This window comes from Hyposmocoma kahamanoa, unplaced genomic scaffold (genome assembly GCF_003589595.1).
Source record: "Hyposmocoma kahamanoa isolate Upper Pololo Valley unplaced genomic scaffold, ASM358959v1 87, whole genome shotgun sequence".
Lineage (NCBI taxonomy): Eukaryota > Metazoa > Arthropoda > Insecta > Lepidoptera > Cosmopterigidae > Hyposmocoma > Hyposmocoma kahamanoa.
In genome coordinates, this window is record NW_020654422.1 from 16,928,550 (window position 1) to 16,951,595 (window position 23,046).

The 23,046-nt window shown below is 35.9% G+C and overlaps 1 protein-coding gene across 3 annotated transcripts in view; it reads left to right on the top strand.

Moving 5' to 3' along the window:
• The window catches only part of LOC113235508 (transcriptional enhancer factor TEF-1), a 106,209-nt gene that overhangs the window by 60,436 nt on the left and 22,727 nt on the right, over positions 1-23,046 (top strand). For all 3 annotated transcript variants that reach the window (XM_026471243.1, XM_026471241.1, XM_026471242.1), the window contains exon 2: positions 17,331-17,461. Coding sequence is in view for 2 of the 3 variants with exons in the window: in XM_026471241.1 (XP_026327026.1) it covers positions 17,331-17,461 (131 nt within the window). In the remaining variant the exon portion in view is untranslated. The remainder of the gene's footprint in view (positions 1-17,330; positions 17,462-23,046) is intronic.

The window sequence follows — 23,046 nt, forward strand, 5'->3', positions numbered from 1 at the left end:
AAGCGATTATATTGCAGAGGTATAAGCTTTACTTTCGATTCTTGTAACAAAAAAATATTTCGATAAACAGAAAATAGAAAATTTATTAAAATAAGACTTTCGATGATTACCACCACGGGCATTGACTTACAAATAAATGGACGACGGGTCTAATACAAAAACCACGAAAAAAATGTCCCAAGTCAACCTATTCGAAATTTAAATTGTAATGTCATCGCAGTATCGCGCTGTCAGTAGAACAAATGAAGACTAAAGCGGAGTTTGGCGTTCTGTATACGATTTTAGCGCCTTACAAGTGCGGAAACTTTTTATCGCGGACCCGACGTCCATATAATTGTAAGTCAATGACCACGGGTAATATTTTTGGTGCGGCTATCATTTTTGCGCTCCTAAACAGCACAATAAGGCATTTTTCTAGGACTTCAGGGAATTTGCACGAAAGAATGACACAATCGTACCATACAAAGCGAAAATGGCGGATTGAGCTCATCAGATAGGTCTTTCGAGACCTACCTGATGAAGTAGATAGTTGGCACGCCTCAGACGCTAACTAACCACTCCTACTGTATTTATTATTTTGTGGATATAATTAAAGTGATTAGTGCACATGTCACCACAGGGAATAGAATCGCCGACCTTTTAAATTGAGACGCTTCTGTTCCCCGGGTTACCACCACTCCTTTTGTGTTGTCAATGAAGGAAAATAATTATATATGATATAAGTCTAAATTAACTTGTCGCCTTCCTTCGCAACATTTGTAATGTATTATTATTTCGTTGCATATCCATTATTAATGGAGATACGCAATTTGCCTCGCTTTGAAACAGTCTTGATTATAATTGCATATTACGTACTCTCTAATGGAGGTGATTAAGTATTACAATCTTATCTAAAGTAATAAGCAAAATAATATATTAAATAATCAATGTAGAAAAAAATAGAAGAACATTGTGTATCAACACGTATTATGTAACATAATTCAGTAGTGTTGACAGAAATAGTAACTTGCAGGTATAATTGCCTATCACAGCACTAGCAAATAAAAAAAATGTTCTTCGGATTTGTAATTTTTTTTTACAAAATCATATTCAGAAAATGTAACAAAGTGTCTGGAGACCCAAGAACTGACGCATATCTTGCTTAACATATTAACAAAGCTACACAACGGGGAATATTACCCGAGTCTTGGGCACCCTGGCACAGGAACTCAATTTCAGTCATTAAATTTGGTCCTTGCTTTAGTTTTCAAGCTTCTATTTTATTTTCATACCTTGCCTATAATTTAATTGCAATAAATAATAACAACACCTGAAGATATAAACGCAATAAAATATTTATTTAAAGAACTATTATTAAATAAATAGTAGTTATTAGTAGCAGTAGACGTTCTTGTGAAAGAGTTCGTCCAGGGTAGTACTGTCACCTTACCTATTTCTGCCGCCAAGCAGCAGGTGTGCTGGTGAAATTACACGCACATTACAGGACTCGTCTACTTATGTCTCAGGGTGACGGGCGCAGTGGCAATGCTCCTCAGATCTTTGCTATTTAAAGTTCTGAGTGGCACTGCAACTGTTATAGACAGGCGCGTAGCTTACCGTCAGGCGCACGACTTGTTGGTCCCGTCACTAGATATTATAAAATAAAAAATATAGCAGTAACAAAAAATGAGTTAATTAATATCGTCCTCATATTGTAGTAACCAAGTAACGCGTACAATCTTACTCAACTTTAAAAAAAAACGCATTCTTCGCTAATTATCATGTATGTACTATATATATATATATATCTGAAAAGTGGACGCGATACCACTTTAGGGATTACTTTCTCATCTCAACTCACAATTTGCTTATTCTTGTCATCTAATCACTTTAAAGGATTAAATTCTACTACTATTAAAAACAAATTTGTTATGGGACTGGGAAGGCTTCAACTTTTCTGATAGAGTCCATTTTTTATATGAATGTAACTTATTCATGGAACATGTTTTACACAAGATGTAGTGAAGCGAAAATATATTACACAGATACGTTTCCTATACTTTTCATGATGTTAGTAGTATAGTCACACCCCGGACACTCCATACAACTGTCGAAAATTATTTACCTACTATTACTACATACAGCAAGGCGCTATTTGCACACGCGCAAATGTGTGCGTGAAGTGGCAGGGTTACCCATCACGTATTTCAAATTGCGTGTCCAAGTTTATCATTACCTAGTTGATAATTAGGTATATTCACTACGTAATATTTATCGGTAACACAAATAGAAAATTCGAGAATCCTTGTCTAGCTCACGAAGTTATTGCGTCTTATTATATTGTTATAATAAATCTGTATTATATATTACTCTGCACTAAAGAAAACAATAATTGAATGAATCTCTGACATAAGTTTTTTACTTACTTCGTTCCGTCTTTCAAAAAACGAAAGAAACTCCTCTCTTTATCCCGTTTAGATTTATAGAGTTTATAAACAGCCGTACACAGCACAATTCACGACCATTATAAATAGTAACGTAAAATTGTGTTATATATTAACGTACAAATTTCGTAATGAATAAATGAAAACTATATTCAAATATCAAAGTCTTAGCGCGAAAACGGCTCGTCGACAGCCTTGTTCTCGTTCAGTCAATGTGACCGTCAATGTGCGGGGCGTGTGGTATCTAAAGCTAGGGAGGGGCGGAGAGTGTCCGTTCTCGTTACTTAATTGTTCTCTGGCATAGTCCTAGGAGGTTGTTAGTATTTTATAAGTAATCAAATACAAGTACAAAATACCTACAATACAATGCCAATTTTAACATTACAGTCCTAAAAATAAAAATATGCATTAAATCCACTAGAGTATCAGTTCTCCCACTTATTTCTTATATTTTCTTATAACTCGCAAACTCATTAAATACATTTAATGAGTTTGCGAGTTATATTCCTTTCACGGTCATTGTTGTTTTTGATCGATACCCTACGTAGTCGAATGACGTTAACGAACGAAATGATTTTAAAAATATAGTCCACTGTAACGGGAGTCAACTGCACAACTTTCACTATGCAAATAAATGTTTCCATAAACAAAGTTGAAATTGAATGCGACTGCAATAACCCGCATAGCTGGTGATTGTTTGTGCTGTGTCGAAACCCAACGGATCGTGCGCTGTCGCACCCGCTCATTTTCTAATTATTAGTACCACTTAGTACCACCAAACCTATTAGTATTGCGAAAAACACCGCCATTCGAACTTACGTTAAGTTATTGCGGTTCTTCAAACCTTTACAATTACTATTTAAATGGCAATTGGTGTCAGTCATTCTCAGTTATGTTTTATCCAACAAACTATTAAAGATTTAGTAGCAATGGAGCTCCTTGTGAAACCGTTTGTCTAGGGACGATACAGGCACATGGGACTTCTCAACTTGTGTCAGGGTGACGGGCGCAGTGGCAGCGCCCCTCTGATTTTTGCGATTTAAAGCTCTGACCTTATTATAGACTAATAACAAGTCCGAGGTGCCTTAGAGATCTATAACAGAACTTTAATGTGGAACACTTTAGTATAACATTGTAAACTAGCCTTTTATTATCTCAGTAGGTGGTTGATGCATCGACCAAACAAGGCAACTAGCACCATAAACGGAATATGTACGTACGTTTATGTCGCAAAAACCTTGGTTTTTAGCATTTATATGTTTTATTGCGAAGCAGGAATTCTGCTAATCGTCGCAGGCAACATTTCGCGAATGCCGCGGCAATGCCGACTCTGTTGCTGTGGCAAATGAGTGTAATTTAACCACAAGCTCTTTAACCCTGCTTACACTAGGACGAACTGATGAATTGTACGTGAATTCAACATAAAATGAACTCGAATCACCAGACAATAATAATTACCCAATAAATGTACACGCAACATTTTGTTTGTGAAAATTTTCTTATAGTTAACACTCTTTCACATTTTCAGTTTGAATTTCGAATCTCTTCCGTGTTCATAAATGATAATTTCATGAGTCCTTTTTATTGACACTCGGGTGTCCCTAAATTTTTAAATTAAATTATTTGCTAATTTATTATAATTTTTTAAAATTAACTAAAAATACTTCAATTTGTCTGTATAGTCTTAATGGAAGTCTTAAAAATTACTTAATAACTTACAGAAATATTTTTACACAAATTTTATATGATTCGATAGCACGGACGACAAAACTTGAAACAGTATTCCTTTATCTTGAAAATTTTCTTGACGACTAATCACACAAAAAATTATTTATTTGTTTGGTTTGTTTGAATTTTGCTTATGTGTAACAATCGCGAAAACCTAAAAACTTAATAATAAAAAAAAACAATAATTTTTTTTTAAATCTTACCTTTTTAACATAAGATCCTAAAAAGTTCGAGCTACTGCATTGGGACAGGGAAAAATTTAAGTTCGACCTTTAAAAAAAATTATCGCTGCACTATAAGACGCCTATCGTTATTGTATTATAGATTAGGATAATCAAAAACCGATTTATAAAATACATTCCTAATAGTATATGAAGAATTGTTGATGGACCGGATGGATGTTGATTTTGCTTTTTTTGCAGTATTACACAAAATCTAAATTAGTTTTTAATCAATTTCCAAGATAGGTTGAACAGCATTTTGTGTAATGTAATATCAGGGTTCAGCTAATACACTGTATGAGCCAAGCAGTTGCAGGTGTTATCGTGTCGCCCACGCGCCGAGGGCTGGCGGCGAGTAAATCACCAAACAGCGCGGGCGCCGCCACGGCACAATCTATGCAAATCGCGGCTCAAACTTATTGGTCTCGCCTCGACTCCTTTCCAAATGCATACTAAATAGTCAGGCCACGCCACGCCAGCTTTTGTTCCCTGCTTTTTCACTTAACCTCCCGCACGCCCGATGCCGTTTCAATGGAAATGTTTAGCCGGTCCGTTTGTTGCATATACATAATGAGAGAATTACATAGATGGAGTGTACTTTTGAAATCACTTGAGTCCTGTGTGTTCTCAGTAGGGCACGTGTTTATTTCAGGGGCAACATAGACATCTTTTGTTCTAAAACTATGTACTTAACGTCTGGTGTCAATATTTAGAGATAATACTTTCATGGAAGTCTCTCTCTTGGCAAGGTATGTTTTCCCATGGCATTCTAAGAATAAGACATCAGAATGTAACGAGAGATGTTGCTCCCGTTCTTCCGCATAGATGCTACTCGCATTGCGATCCAATTATACCTGATACCAAAGAGATATTATTCCACTGATTTACTACGCAAGATAATTACTGTGAGAATCACAAATGGACACGTCACTACCATGTAAGGATTTAATAGTAGGACTGCAATACTAATGTCAATCTTGGTTTCCTGCGTGTCTGAAGCGTTACGCCTACTTATGGCCATTAACAAATAAGTATCTATTACGAAAGATTCTACGTTGATCATTTAAGTGGAAGTACTTGAAAATGACAAGAGTTCTGCAGTGCTGTGGTCATTGAACTCCGGCGAATTGTCATTGGCAATTGTCTAAGCGCAGCTGCGCCCACCGTAACCGTTAGTATAGCTAATTGCACTTGCTTCTATCACTTTATGACCCTTCACAGCTATTCGCAAAGCAACCAATTAAACCTTGCAACTTTACCGTTTCTGTTATTTGATAGTTGGAAGAAGTTATAGCACGACATAATATTACCGGAACTGTTCTAGCTAGACCGATTTCAATGCACTCAAGACGTTCGCAACAAACTTGTTGCGCGTTAACAGCGTACCTAGTATAGTCATAAATTTAGTTAAACCCTCTGTCGGCAACATTGCCGGCTACAGTGCAGGTGAGATTAATTCGATTATCAGCGCACCTTGATCTCGGTAAAGCTCTGAGATTCCCTTCATTACACCCACGCGGCGGGATGATTCAACTAACATCGTCTAACGTAAATTGAGTCTGCCTTTAATCACGTTTTGGAAACTTGCATCGCATATTAAAACAATAACTCTATTAAATTCTAGAGCTATTTCTCGTCAAAGGTTCTTATGAAGAACACTTGTATCTATTTTTAGTCGCGTATAACATGGCATAGTTACAATGTGTTATTCGAATTTCGATTTTTTTTTTTGAGACAGCCTTGTTTCTATAATAAAGCTTAAAGTGTTGTTTATGAGCACTCAATATTCCGTCGGCAGGCATTTCAAAGCTCACACAATGTTAGAAGTTGGTCATGAATTCATTGTTTTCGTGTGATATTGAACGACAATGGAAAAGAGTTCAGGTCACGTTTAAAGATGAACGAACGGTGAATATTAAAGGTGGAATATGGCGTAGGTTGCGTTTTTCGAATTCCTTTAATTACATCGTCTTTCATTTTCATAGGGTATAGGTATGCTAATTGTGTCTATTGAATCTATTTTATTCTGTATTAACTACGTTTGTTCTTATAATGATTGAAAGCCAAGAAAATACTTGAAAAGAGAAAATAATTTAAATTTTTTTGTAATTTACCGACGGAACGCAACGACTTATGACGACATTCGCGTGAAGAATTACATGCGTACTTGTAACTAAGGCCGATGTCGGGATTTCAAAACGAGTTATGATTTTCATCCGCAGTTTTCTTTTCACAAAAATCTGCTTTTAGTGCATTCTTTAGTTTCTTCCTTATCGCTAATGTAATTAGTGCCAAATTAAAGTGCAGTAGAAAAACTTTTACTATTACGTAATATTAAATAGAAATGTATGTACATTATACAGTGTTTTTTTACTTTGACGTATGATTTGGTTCTTTACAGTTACTTTTTTTATAGTAATAATTTTGGTATGTACAAATTTTTGATCAAGCGTAAGTTTTCCATATTTTTTTTAATATAAATCGACTCAATTGTAGTGTATGCATAATACTATAATGAAGGATCGCACGACGAGTCCTACATATCCACGTAGCGTAGTCGTATCACATCGGTTACGTCAGTTGACTGCGCCGTGACCGCCTCGTTAATGCAACGTTTTAATGAACTCCGTTATTAGGTTATTTTGTTGTTGAGTTTCCATTTTCTTTCTCATAGACTTAAATGATGAGAAAGTTTCAGGTCTCTTTCAAAATACATATTTAATTAAAAGAAAACGTAAATGAATTCAGATCTAACTGTTTTTTTTTCCAAACCAAGTGTCGGTACTGACGAGTCGTGCACTTGGTAGTAATCGACACGATTATCTATAACTGTTGCAGTGCTAGTCAGAGCTTTAAATCGCAAACATCTGAGGGGTACTGCCAAGTCCCATGTGCCTGTAATTTCACCAGCACCCTTAACCTTCAAAACCGAAACAAAGTAATGCTCACATTACCGCTTGGCGGCAGAAATAAGTAAGGTAGCACTACTTTCCTGGACGAACTCTTTCACAAGGAGCTCTACTGCTACTAGATTATTTATTAATATCGGTTTTAGATTCTCGCGATTGGAAATTGAAAAAAAAATATTGGAAATGAGCGTTTGGAGCTGTTTCCAGATCCCATATTACGGCTGACTAATCATAAGACCATGGGATCTGTAAAAAGCCTGCAATGTTGGTTTGTTTAAAAAACAAGTATACCTATGTGATTTAGAACCGAATTTTTTTTTAATCTCTTGTTGTTCTTGAGCGGATTATTTTCTTTAATGATACCGAGTGACGGAACGAACAAGTCGTGCACCTGGAGGAAAGCGACACGCTTGTCCATAACAGTTGACAATCACAAAAATCTGTGAGGCACTGCTACTGCGCCCGTGACCCTGAGACATAAGTTGACAAGTCCAATGTGCCTGTAATTTCACCAGCACCCTTACCCTTTAAAACCGAAACGCAGTAATGCTCACTTTACCGCTTGTTGGCAGAAATAGGTATGGTGGCATTACTTCCCTGGACGAACTTTTCACAAGGAGCTCTACTGCTACTATAATAGTGGTCTAATGTCTTTGCAACAACTTTGTTCGAAACTAAAAGAATAGTACGTGCGATTGCATTATCACATTCTATTACTGCACGCTCAGTGCTTCTATGGTTGCTCTAAGCTACCATCAAGCCTTATCATCGGCTGCGTTCCGCTCTAACACCTCTTTACGCCATACATGCAACAATTTTAACATCCGTTTTGCAAAATACGACACTTAAAACTCGCTTCTGCTTACGATCCTGTAAGCATTAAACATTTAAAATATAAGCTTTAAATGTTAGAGAATTATGATATGAAAATGAATTTAGTTCTGAATATTTTGACGTTTAACGAAAAATAAAAAGTTTTGATGCCTTTCTATCTACCGATGGGCACTTCCAGTGGAACCTTTACTTAGGGTCTATATGAACAAGACTAAATAGATTTGTTTACGCACTGCGACGGCTAATAGATGTAGCAGCATGCAAAGCGACATTGAGAGCTTGCCATGGCAATGTAACTTGAAATCTACAATATAGTTTTCTGTTGTGGGGAAAATTGCACCAACATTGGCAAAAATTAAAGACTTTTTTTTAATCGACTTGAAAAAAAGGAGGAGGTTCTCAATTCGACTGTCCTTTTTTTGTATGTGTATTAAGCAATAATTTGTGAACCGATTTTGATGGTTCTTCTTTTTGGAAAGGGGGTTTTATATCGTGGTTGTTTTTGTGACCTAAGAGTTGTGTCGAATCGTAGCAATCGCGCAATATCACAAATCCTTTGTGATATTTTAATCTTTTTAAGTTTAGTTTTATACTTAAATTCTAAATTTAAATGTACTTGCTTTTGGCGCCTTTTCTTATTATTCTCACTATTAAATCTGTTATATATATATATATATATATATCATTTAATTAAAAAAGATATGCATAATATTAACCTTAGAACTAAATTTAACCTCATGGTACCATGTTTCTTTTATGAGGAACTGTATACGTTTTTATAAAGATTCAGGAGAATATATAAAAATTATCATTGCCTAAGTTTAAAAACTCACATTAAAAGTATTTTAATTGAAAAGTCATATTACGAAATTGAAAAGTATGTGTTAGATAAAGATGCAAGGAAAGACAATAATAGTCTAGATTCCACACAATTGCTATTCACAGTGTATTCCATAGCATTTAAGTTTATTTGAAAAGAGCAATCCCTAAATTTTCTTGCTCGTTCTTCTCAGGGAGATCAACGTACTGAACGAGCAGTAGCTTAAAAAAATACGTTTTCCGGTGTAAAAATTTTACCTATGGAATAAGTGGACTTTGACTTTGATTTCGGTTGATAGCGTTGTGCGTTGTTTTCTAATAAACCTTAAGTACATTTACTTTGGTCTTGCTCACTCTTTGATAGCGCCTACCCATACCCATTTGATACAGTCCGCGAGAAGAGTATTATCACTAAATGCATTTAAACAAATAAATACATGAAATAGTAAATATTATGCTACTTAACGATCCCCACTACTGCGTAAAAGAGTTTCTAAAGTAAACTAATAAAACCTATTGACATCTCTAATTTATTAATTACGATCGACTTTCTATATACTTCTTAGACTTGACATAATTTAAATACTGTGAAGTAATAAATCAAGCCTTATTTTCTCAAACACTATCTTATAAAGAGTGGTTATTCAGGAGATGGCAAAACTTTCTATTTATTTTAAATTTCTTATCAAGGGTGTTAATTTGGATGGATTATTTTAAGAATAGGTATAAGCCAGTGTGTGAATATGAAGGAAATGTGATGTAAAATCAGCCTGTAAAATTTGTATATACAATCCATTTTTTGCATTTCAGTAACTTTGTGCTTTAAGATACGAGTAAGAGAAAGGAAGGCGACGAAATGTACAGTTTAATAAAATGTGTACCATTTATCGACTTCTTACATTTTTGCGAATGCTATACATTGGAAGAAGCTATTTTTTTCGGATCTAAATTGCGTATATTTATTTTTTGAAGTGAAGTGACGTTTCGGATTTTTTACAGGTCCCATGGTCCCAAGATTGAAGTCACTTTTCATTTATATACCATTTTTTTAAATAATAATTTTTATTTATCTACAGTACATAATTAACAGTAGTTTAAATTTGAATATTCGTCCGCCGCGTTAGTATTGTGATTAACTATTTATGTGGTTAGTTATTTTAGCAGTAGAGCTCCTTGTGAAAGACTTTATACAGGGAAGTACTGCCACCATGTCTATTTCTGCCGCCAAGCAGTAATGTGAACATTACTGCGTTCCGGTTTTGAAGGGTAAGGGTGCTGGTGAAATTACAGGCATATGGGAATTGACAACTTATGTCTCAGGGTGACGGGTGCAGAGTGGCAGAGCCCTTCAGATTTTTGTGATTTAAAGTTCTGAGTAGCTTCAGGCGCACAACTCATATGTCCCGTTACTTGATATCGAAAAAAAAATTAATATACCAAACAGTTGAATACCAAAAAAATAACACCAATAAACATTTTCTTTTCATTTCTACACGGTTTGATCCCAGGACAAAATCTTACAGCATTTGCGTATCTATGATTGTGATTGTTCGCACATGAACGCTTCGTCGGGTCGTTTAGTGTCTCATTACCATCCAATCGCTAGGTAACCAATGTTCTAGGTATGTCATATTACTTTATATTAGAGATTCGGACGGCGGGCTTCGCCATAAGACATTATTTACATACACGCCGTTGTTCCTGGCTCATTCATGGCCCGGCCCGCTCACCAGCCTGATTTATCACTTTAATTTCATAAGTATCTCTTTGTTACCACGCCATCCACCTACATTAAATTATATGAAAATTATTATCGTGCCGTCATTTAAAAAGGGGTCTGAAATGTCCCGTGTATAAAATAATTCCTGCTCATAACCAACTGTTTGCTAGCTACTTTTAAAGTAGAAGATTAAACGTAAACGCCGCACTTACACCTAGAGATTGCCGCGAGCTAATCCTTTATTGAAACGTCAAGATCATTCACAATTAAAGTGTTATAATCTGTAATCTAGAAGACTTCACTGTAAATGTTTTAAGTGGAACAGTTTTATTATTACAAATGGGACACCTGTTACAGCAGAGAACATATTATAACCTCAATAACAGAATTAGTGGTCAAAATTGTCAATCGAACGTTCAGGCCTGGAGAGTGATGATGTCTATTATTGCATTATAAACGCAATGATTCGCAATTATTACGGTTACAATTTATCTAGAATTTTAAGGTCTGGAGAGCGATGACGTGTATTATTGCATTGTAAGTGGAACAGTTTTATTATTACGAACGGGACACCTGTTACAGCAGAGAACACATAGCCTCAATAACACAATTAGAGGTCAAAATTGTCAATCGAGCGTTCAAACCTGGAGAGTGATGATATCTATTATTGCATTATAAACGTAATGACTCGCAATTATTACGTATTCAATTTACCGAGAATTTTAATTTCTTCGATATCTGTTACTTACGATTCTAAAAATGAATAGCGTTCGTTCTAAATGTAGAGTATAGTCCGATATTCATTACAAACTCAAAAGTATGTACTACAATATTATGAGTGTCTGCACGGGTATTAATGATTACAAAATATGATTGTATTTTATTATGTCTCATAATGTAAGTGGAGCCGCAATATTCGTAGTGAGCGCTGAACTGAGCACTGCAATCCGAGTCTTAATTCGCAGCTGGCGATGCGACCGCGATGATTCATTAACTCTATGCCCGGACCGACACCCACTAATTGCACTCAATTCTCCCGATTTAAAGTCCAAATCAGCGCAACGGCTCGACACGAAGTTACGCTTTTAACTCCAGTTGTTAGGTGTTGGCATCAGTTTGCGTGACTCAATGGGGCTCCCATGATTATCTCCGGTTCTTTAAATCCACAAAAAAACTTGGCATCAATATACCGATCATCAACGCGACTGTCAATAAATGTTTCTACACTGTACATTTAACTACTTCCAATCTCCTCGTGGACGGGTACAACGTATTTAATATCCATTTCCAATTGCATATGTACACATAACAAAGTTGTGTGTGAATAATTCTTGGAAATTATACAACGCTTTATCAAGTCTGAAATTATGCTGCACGTACGCAAATAACAATGGATTTGTGTCGTTGCATAACGTTTATTTAGAGTCGATGAGGTAGCTTTGTGCGATATTGGTTACCGCTGACACAGCCAGGGTTCGTGACGTACGTCGCCTAATCGTCTCCACACGTACCTTTGTGCGACATTTTGCGGTGAGAGACGCGCCTGTTGCCGATCGTTGCTGCACGCGCCACGTGCCCGCTCCACGCTGCATTACTCCACTGCCTTTGTACAGATACAATATTTGTAAACACTCTAACCATCCGACAAAGACATTTCAAAATATTTGTCCATCTCGATCGGCAACACCTCAGACGTTATCTCTTTTTTTTAATAAAACCCGTTGGATCGTTTAACGCCAATAATAGACTGAAAGCGGGTTGAGGTTATTGAATAATTAATGGTGCAGGGGCGACAAAATTCAAGACGCTGCTCGCGTTATTGATTTAATGACTTACTAGCTACATACTCTTTTGAACGTCAATAATTTACCATCCAGCCATACTTGGGCTACAGACTGTAACCTAATATTTCCAGTACTATTACTTCTAATAGTCAATGAATTTAACGGTCTATTAGGTGTATAATTTAAATGAAGTAGGTATTTATTTGAGAGGTATTTCCCGGAGTGGTAAAGGCAAAGTATTAAATTAGGCATATACGAGCGACCTTTTGTGTTTAAAATAAAATGGAAAACCACACGCTCGGCCGATTTGAGCGAGGCTGTAGAACAGTGGACGGTCAACCGAAAATTAATTAACATACTTTGGCGCGCAACCCTCGGCCGGTGCGCGGCCGGTGGGTTTGCTACCCGCGCTGCCCGCTCACAGGTGGCTCCCACCCTCTGTGGCCCAACCCCTCGTCCTTCAACTCTACCCAAATTATTTCTCTATCTACTCATCTCAATATGCCAGAACAACCTAATTATCTATAGCTTTACGCTACCTCAATAGGTCCAATCCTTGTATGAAAACATCTCACTGGAAGGTACTACAGATCCACAGTTGAACAATATTAGAAAATTTTACCGGGTGGGGTGAAACTAGAAAGAATCAATCGAGACCTCCCACGCCACAGGAACTTGGAAGTATAACAATAGCTGTTACCCACCTAACATACTGCAGGCGTAGGTGCAAAATTAAGTCCATACTATGACCGGCACGTTACTTTTATGGATTTTACACGGTACACGCGACTCATAGGAGCCATATACCATTAAATTACCAGAATTGTTTCACTGTTGAGTTAAATGCATTCCTCTTTGAAGAATCGCGTGCGACGTACCAATGTACTAACAAAATTACGAACAAGGGACAACAAGCTATTAATCCAGTTTTTTGCTTCATTTCAACTGCCTTATGAGACTATTTACATAACAATTCATAACGTACCGTTTTGATGCTTGTTGCCATCGATATAAGGATCAGGTAATTCTCACGGGTAAATGACGCTCATTATTATTCATAATTAAAACGATTGATTAGTATAAACTTGAGGCTCACAAAGACGTATTATTACGCACTTGCTATCAATTTCGTCTTTTACCTGGTCATGACTAACAAAGAGTAGGTATCTAAGCCATAGTCCCTACATCGCCGAGCCTCTGTACTCTATAAATACGACTTGCCTTTTGTGCCACCCACTTTATAACTGTTCTGGAGAGCGCACTAGCTAGTTCTATTTTCGGTTCATGCTTTAATTGGATACGTACTAGCACTTGTAGCGCTTTGTGCTTACATTGCATTTACGCATATTACAAAACTCTCCCTTAACAAACACACAAACAGCGCTTTCAATGCGTAAATACAGTTTTCGAATGTCATAGCCAACTTGTTCAGTGCTCGTGACATCAAATTAAAAAGCGGTCGAGTTAATAAATGAAACAAATGAAAAGCGAAAATTCCTATTTTGAACGAGTGCTCTGAACGCGGATAGCGGGTAGCGGGTGCGGGTAGCGACCCCTCGGAGGGTCGCACCGCACTTATTGCGGACACTTGTCATATCACAATGAACGGGGCGATGCTTTATTATTTTAATTATTGCACGTTCACGATGCTCCCTTTGTCACAACCGCTCTTTAATGTTGTACGTAGAGCAACGAATGTCTGAACAGACAGCGATGAGATTTTCTTAACAATTATGTAACATTATACAATATTGCATCTCTCATTGTACTAAAGGTTAAATACATAGACTAATCAAAGCTCCACAGCGTATTACCGATTATGATTACGAATTATTAAATGCTTAGGAATGATATATGTCCAGAATCTAAAGTAAAAGATTCAGTAAAAAGTATACAAGGAGTTACGAATAAAAACAAATATTTCTTTGTTGACTTTGCTTTCGAATTTTAGCTTTCTTGCAAACCCTATTTTCTTTGCCGTACCAAACAATCTCTTCAAAGCAAGCTTGTTTTGCTTTGCTTTGTAACGGCAAGCCGTTAACTGCCTATTAACCTATGTAATTTAGCAAAACTCAGTATGATTGTGGATGTATGTCTATGTGTAAAATACAATGCGCTAAAGATTACAAAATCCAGAATTATAAACATAACAATCGATCGAAAAAACCGACCTCAAAAGTTCGTGAAATCGGTTACCGGAAAGTGGGCGATACCGGATTCTTCCCCTAGTTTGCCACCTTTACAGATGGAATATTTTCTTCAAATTAAAATGGGACCAATACTGACATACCCTCTTTGCATCAAAAAGAATCATCAAAAACGGTTCACAAATGCCGTTATCGCGTAACACACATACAAAAAAACGTACAGTGGAATTGAGAACCTCCTCTTTTTTTGAAGTCGGTTAAAAATACACACGCGATGTGGTGGTGTTGCTCATTTATTAATTCTCAAACAACGGACTTTAGTTGCCGACTGTACAAATTAGTCTTTACTGAATTGTCCTAATTGAACGTCTCTGGTAAGAACCCAGCGAATATTACAGCGCTCGTATGTTTGAACGAAAACTTTGGGAATTTTCATTAAACTTCTAAAGTGGGAAAAGCTGTTGAGTGCATAGTTGATATTTTACGCCTTTAATTTGGAACTTGACCTTTAATTAACATTGATTTGCCGATTCTATTGTTGCCCTTTGTTTAATATATTGTATTTTTGGTAATAAAATAATTACTTTTTTACAAAATTTATTGATAGTACAAATTGCGACGACCTTTAGATGAAGCCTAAATGTGTTTTTCGTTGAAATGACGATGATGCATGACAAAACAACAGAACTATTTAAGATATCTACAGTTAGAGAGCGGGTTGTACACTCCAAGTCCTGAGTACCAAGAAAGGATTTGTTTGGGGCGTGCAAAATGGGATAAACATCGTAAAAATATTAGATTTTTCTTAACGTATCGAATTTTTACACTGTATTACTTACAACCGCGATTAACACGAGCACGTTAGGCAGGTTATGCAAGGTACGATTGGGCTTATTCTTGGTTGTTACAGCAAAACAAATCGTTTGGCTCTATCAAAATGTGAACATCATCACAGTTAGCAAATTTAAGGGCTGCATTTTAGCAACCCTAAAGTTTCTTACCCATTCTTCTCATGGAAATCTATCTTCCTAATGAATAGTAGTATTTAATAAATTTAACAATTTCATATGTCGATAAATAATTATTGTTTTGTTGAAACATCGAAACTAGTAGACAAGGTACCTTAGGTGGAGTGATGAAAAAGTGCATTATGAAAGATTACTTCCCTACGTCACGTCTATAACGTTTAATGTGTTTTGAGATTTAATGAAACTTGAAAAGACGTAGACATATTATATTGTGTAGAGTCTGTCGTCGAAGTCGCTACAATGTATCATAAAATCGTGGGTGTAAGTTCAATTTATTGCACCTTCGCCGGGTGCAGTGTCACGATGCGCATTGCGAATAGGTTGTACACTTTATCGTTATTGCAAAAAATTTTATTATTACATGTTCTTCGACATATCAACTACGTAGCGAAAATCGGAAATATGCAACCAATTTTCCACGATCACAACTTTGCTCGCGTTAATGACTAACGAGTAATGAGCACGAGCAAAAAGATATCAATACAACCAAAGAAAAGTTTTAATATGACTATTTTTTTAGTTTTTTTTTTTTTTGGAAATGTTTTTCATAGCGTTGTAAATTATTTGAGCATCTGTTGTTTATTTTCAACTATACTGATTTATAACTGACTTATTTTGAAATTTTATAAGCCACAAGGAATTATTGCCGTTACTGTGTTAAAAGAGAGAATATTTTTCGAAGAATTAATAACGAAAAAGCTTAGGAGTGGCAAAATGATGTCGCGCGTAGGAAGGTAACTGAAGTACCTACAAAATAAAGTAGCGAGGACGTCGGAAGGCGGCGCATACTTTACTTTCTTGGCTCTCGATCCGATCTTCATAACGAAATTCCCCGTTTTGATATTTATATTTATACTGTAAGCATTTCGTACCTGCATATTTCTTACGGTAAATATGAAAATTTCCGGAATGCCTACTACCCCGTGTTAGGGGAACAAAACTTTGGCATTAACAAAATTTCTCTTTTCGATTTTTGTTTTCCTTGCTTCGGAGTTTGATCGGCTTGGACGTGGTTCATGTTTAATATCTCGCGAGTACACCTTGTCCGGAGATTGTACACACGGTTGCTTACATTGATATATTAGTATACGGCCACAATACGATTGGAAGTTTACAGCGCGAGCATCCGAGGCGGTAAACAAACAAACCGACTGACGTCAGCCGCTCTCCGTCATACAACATCCATAACCCAATAACGTTAACTTTACAATTTCGTTTTGTTTTACGTACGTCAAGCTATTTTCCGCCATGTGATTTATACCCATTGTGTATAGCGCACGTTTTCTTGACATCAAATGCACTTTTCTATTTAAACATTTCTTATTTAAGAGTGTAGTTTACCGTCACAAAATTTAATCAATAGTTGAATGTTTGCAAGTTTGTATTAATCCTAATTCAAATATTGATTTATCGTATTAAAACCGGCAAATAAGCGATTCACCTGAAGGTAAATTGACTACCGCATAGACATTTTTGATACTAAGAAACTTCCTTAATATCGTAAATGTTTGGGTCATAAGATTTTAAGGCCTATTATCTGCCAAAGCTGAGCCGAGGGGTGCTGATTCATCAATCAATTTGTATTTCATTGTTTTGATACTTATTTTCATACTGGCATCACAGGTTAACATGGAAATTTATATGCAATAGCTATAGCATGATAGATTGATTTCGGTTGACAAGGACGGATTTTAACATGTTGTTTGTATTGTTGCAGCGAGCGGTGCGCTCGCGGCCGGCACCATTACTTCCCCGTGGAGCACGGCGACCGGCGCGCCCGACACCAATGGCTCGGGTGGCGCCGACACCAAGCACCTCGACGTTGGAGATGCCAGCGACGATGAGAAGGTAAATCAAACCTTATTGTTACAGCATAAGGTCTTGCAAACATCGAAACTCTTATCTTGCATGATCTCCTCCCAGTTCTTTCCGTGCAGGTTTTCTCCACTAATGTACAAAAAATACAAATACATTTATTTAACTGTAGAAGTAATCGTAATATTGTGATACATATATAACTACACTAGGTTAAGCCTGTATCGTGGTTATCAGTACATAAGGTTTTAACATAAGAACTTATTTTACTATGTTATTAAATTAATTACAAAAGAAATATGATAAATTTAAATAATAGTAATAACAAACATAAAAATGACAGGAGGGCTATAAATACCGTGTGTTTGTGTATGTGTGTGGAATGAGTGTGTGTGTGCGTTTGTGAGTAATGACAACAATACAATATTATTTGTAGAGCGTCTTTTATTTTATAGGAACAAGTAACGACTCTGTGTCCTCGAATGTCATGTTCATTAGCACCTGTTTTAATTTTGTTTTGACTTCATGTACCGATAGGTGTCTAAAATCGTTAAGTCTTAGAATTTTATTATACATAAAAGGGAACATAAACGGGGTATATATACGGTATTCGAGCCGATCAACCGGTCGTCGAACACTAGGACATCTGATTGTAGGCCCTTTTCACCGTCCTATGAGCTGGCATCCTTTTGAGGTATCCCGACCTACGGAGTCTTGCGGGCTTTATTTCTCCGATAATATTCAACTCAGATGCGATGTGTCCTCCAGCTCCTGGTTCTTTTTTAAATATATATGAAATAAATCTCTGAAGTTAAAAAAACTCACTGAAGAAAAATCCGCGCATAATAGGTCTTAAAAACGCACCTAATTATGAAATAACTCGACGACCATAAATCGTCAATTGAAAGAGTTTGTGTTGGATAATGCGAATTATTCCGTTAAAGAATAGAAGGACCTGATTTTATAATCTATGTTATAGTTATAACATTATAAGGTACATATAATTATTATTTTATTTTAATTATTTATGCTTAATTATATACAATGTAAGCATACAACATTATTTTGATCTTTCTTCACATATATAGGATCGAATATTTTGACGATATTATTATTATATTATTAAATTAGTTCCTACATTATTTAACGTAATTATATTAATTAACTATGTTAAAATTACGATTAATTTATGATAAGCACAAAGTATATATTTTAAAATGTAACATTTTATTGCTATTGTAATCTGTAACAATTCTTGTAATACAATCGATTATACAGAAATGCAATGATGTAAATTGAACGCAGTTATTTGTTAATGTAACATTAAAAAGCAACAAAATTTTTAATTCTGGCGCTTTTGTATTTTCTAAGAGCGGCAGTGTATGCGACTTTCATACATGAAGCCCGGTTAAAAGTACCTACTAATTATCATGTAGGAGATATAAAGACATCAACGACAACAGCATGTAACAACCAACTATGCCACCGTTATGTGTTTTTTTTTCTTCAAAAATATATGAAAACTTCCGTGATCGGTAAAGAAAGACCGATATGTCACTATTTTTATTTTTTACTAGGTGGATAATATATGAAGTTACCGCAAGAGAAAAAAATATTTTTCAAATGTCTTTCTTTAAACATTGTTTTCTCGATTTTGAGTTTTCAACTAACGGGCGGCGCGGCGGCAGAACTGGCCCTTTCGTGCAGTATTGAAAAGAGACGCATCGCCAACACTAGATTAAACCAGCTAACATAGCATTTGTAGATAAGGTCACTTCTTTTAAAATACTTTTAATAAAATTTAAATAATAACTTGTTATGATGACATTAAAATATGGTAATTCTCATGCATATAAACAAATCCCACTGCTATTACAATAGTGTTGTAACTCAAAATATGTGAAATTCAAGTGCTACTACTGTTGAACGTAATATTTCATTCTCTACAAGTCAATAAAACCGTCGAATATTGTAAGAAACAATTAAAAGATATCCACTTATATAACTCAAAATGAGATAAAGTTTTTGTGAGCTAGGTAGTTCTGGACAAAATAGTCCTTACTCAGAAATCTGTAATAATTGTTTTCCTTTTGTTTTTAAATATGTTTGGCAAGTTTGAAATTGTTTTTTAAATTTTAATAACCTTTCTTCTTTGGGAAGTGAGTAATTAGTTTATCATCGAGTCTGAAAAATACACTTAATGAGTTAATACGCTATTGTATTAACAGTGCGATGTAAATACCTATAGATGGTTATTGTCATTGTACGAGTTGTAGTAAGTGGCGGTCTACTCCCATTCTAAATAGAGATAAAGACAAAATTGCAACATAACTTAATCAAATACAATACGCACAAATGTAAATAAAGCTATTATAGTATTCATACAAGAATTAAGAAGGGAATCTAAATTATACATTCTTCATAGTAATGCGAGACCTGAACTAAGTAAATGTATACCTGTATTTTAGGCATCAAATTTCTTTTTTTTTTTCGCTTTATATAAGCTGTAATAGCTTAAAAACAAATTTTCTATTTTTAACAATAAAATAATTAGTAGTTATAAATTAATGATTACCTATATAAAAATAATTATCAAACAACTTCCAGCAAGTCCTCTGTTTCATTGTAAGTTTTACTCTTAAGCCACAATGTGACGGTATTTTTACATTCTATTTTATTCATGGCGAAATAATGCAAAGTAGAATTTAATTTAAAAGAATGTACCAAGGAAGCAAAAGAATTTATGCAAGTGTGCTGTGCGGAGTTGTGTACGAGATGAAAAGGTATCGAGTCGTCTGTGGTTGGTTAAACTAACGGAATCAAATGGAGTAATTGAGTGATTTTTCAAAATTATTTGTTGGATAAACAGCTGTCGAACCGAGAGGACAGCGGTCTCATTTAGAAGTTTGCGGGTTGGATAATCGATAGGACGGAAGTTGATGACTTTAAGAACAGCTCTCTGCTCTCTTTCCAGGTTTCTCAGGGTGGTCTTATGTGCACCGCCCCAGGATGTAATGCAGTAACGTAGCAATGATTGACAGAGGGCTAAATACACTGATTTGAGAAGGGCGCTGCTAGCTGCATATCTTAAATTTTTAAAAACATTATATCAATTTTCGAACTCTTGAAGTAAGCGCTACAATATGATGTTTGAAATTTAGATGTTTGTCAATTATGACACCTAAATATTTAATGTCGTTTGTGCATCAGACGTCCGTTCGAAACAATAACTATAAATAAGTAGTCTCCCTCCTCACGTCGTATACCGAGGGACCTCAGACTTCATTACTGAGGGTCCTGACTCCTCCGCGGAAGTATTCCCGCATGACGACGCTGTGCTATCTGTGGCGGTCTTTCTGAGAGCCGTACAAACTTGGTCGGACCTTCTTGTAGGCCAGAGTAGATCCGTCCGGTGACCATTTAGCTGTTGTAGGTTGTGCCCTTCTTTCCTAGCAATGTGACCAAAGAAATCAAGTATCCTACGGAGACATAAGGTGGATAGTCAGGTCTGGACGTTAACCATGCCGGACTGCCACGCAGAGGTCCCAGGTTCGATTCCCGGGCCGGGAGAAATATTTATATGGCCTACATTTATTTCTCTCGTGTGTTTGGATGTAATTTGTGGTTGTCTATGTATGTGCCCATGGCACCCGCGACATAGGGTTTCCCTAGTGCGGGGCTATGTTGAGTGTGTGCGTTATTATTATTATTATAATACATCATGCTCGATCAAATTAAAGAGACGCATTATGCGAATGAAGCTTCATATTAGATATTTCTATCTTATTTGGTCGAGTATGATGGAGAACGGGAATAGACCCCCGGGTTTCTTCGTGTGCGAAATTAACCCGTTCATGGAAAATGTCTCCACTTTTCTTTGTGCCGCAATGCTTATATCGATTAAATATAATATTACACTGTACCACTGACGGCTGATCCCATCAACATAATTACACTGCTATAATATTCGCAAATGTTTCTTGCACAAAAGACTATTACATACGACTATTACAGTGATTGCCCTTGTGTCATATTGAACTACTAAAACATAAACTTACTTTTACTACTAGAAAGTTCCGGACGCGCGTACACCCACAAAAGGTCGACTCTGGCTAATTTTATCCGTATGTTGTTGATACTTCTCTATGGAAAAACATTAGGTGGCAAATATATTGGCATTAATTGGAAACCACACTGTAAGGCATATATACCTACCTACATACATAACATGTTTTAAAAGAAGGAGAAGCAGCCTAGCAACAGTATATACTGTTGCAATAGCAATATTGCTATTGTGAAAGGTAGAATGTCTTTACTTGGTTTTTAAATATGTTTAACGATTGCGCTTGTCTAATCGTAACTAAGAGAGAGTTCCAGTGACGAACAGCGTGCACAGAAAAGAAGAATCGTAAAACGAAGTGGAGTGCGATGGCATCTTGAGACTATGATTTTCTGAAGACCGTAAATCATTATATCATAATTCTACCACATCTGCGTGCACTTTGTGATAAATTTCGTATATGCTGAAACGCAAATTATGATTAGCTTTTATCGTCTCTGGTAATAGTAACTTGCTTGAATAATCATATTACGTAAGGTTACAACAGTTATTCCACTGACAAATAACATTTATTAAAACTATTCAGTTCAGTATTATGAAGTAATCCGATGTTTAAACTAGCTTACTACAGATGATTCATAATCTATAGACACTTGGTCAATAAATCTAAGTAAAATAACCTTCTTGGCAAAAAAAGCATTTTCCGATGTATATCCTGATATACTAGAAACGATTAATGTACTAATTATTATCTAAAAGCAAAAAATAAACGAGCACTAACACAAAGCAGTTTACATTGTAATTTTCGGCAATAAAACGAAAATACCTCGTTACTAATTCTTTACATGAAAAAAAAAGTAAATATTGACTGCGTTAACAAAACAGTGGTCGAGTGGAGTGGCTTCATGGAACCGTGATTCACGATGTTTTCGATCGGTTGGGCCAAGTCGAAGGCAACGCGTTATTTTTATTTTCTTCTTCGGAATAGAACAGTCTATTAATTACAGTGACGCACTCTGCGCCTTCTGTGTGATTGAAATAATCCGACAGATGTTAATACATCTGTTTTATGTACCAAACGCGTGTGATAGATAAGCTATCCAATTTACACTCTTTTTCCTCTTAGGTCGTTCTGAAAAAACTTCAAAGAGAATCGTCTACCTTATAAATTCAATTTTCAGTAGTTGCGCATTCCAACACACTCAGAATACGAACGTCACATTTTGATCTTGCAAATTGAAACCCGATGCAAACGACGTAAGCGTCTATTTTAAATGTTATTTTGACAGTTTGCTTACATTATTAACTGTACGAATTAGCGTTTTAATTTTTTGCTTAATAGATAGCGACCTTATGACCTTGTATAGTAGCTAAATTCAATCTAATAAACGAGTGTTATTAAGCGGGGTCACAGATTTGATTAAGAAAGTTATTTTATTTCAGCAGACATTCCCTTGTGTCTAATGTCGAAGTCACTCTTTTTTAATAGAAGTTTGAGCATATTTAAGAAATGACACATTATTCATTTTATAGGAATCGTGTAAATGTTTATGTATTA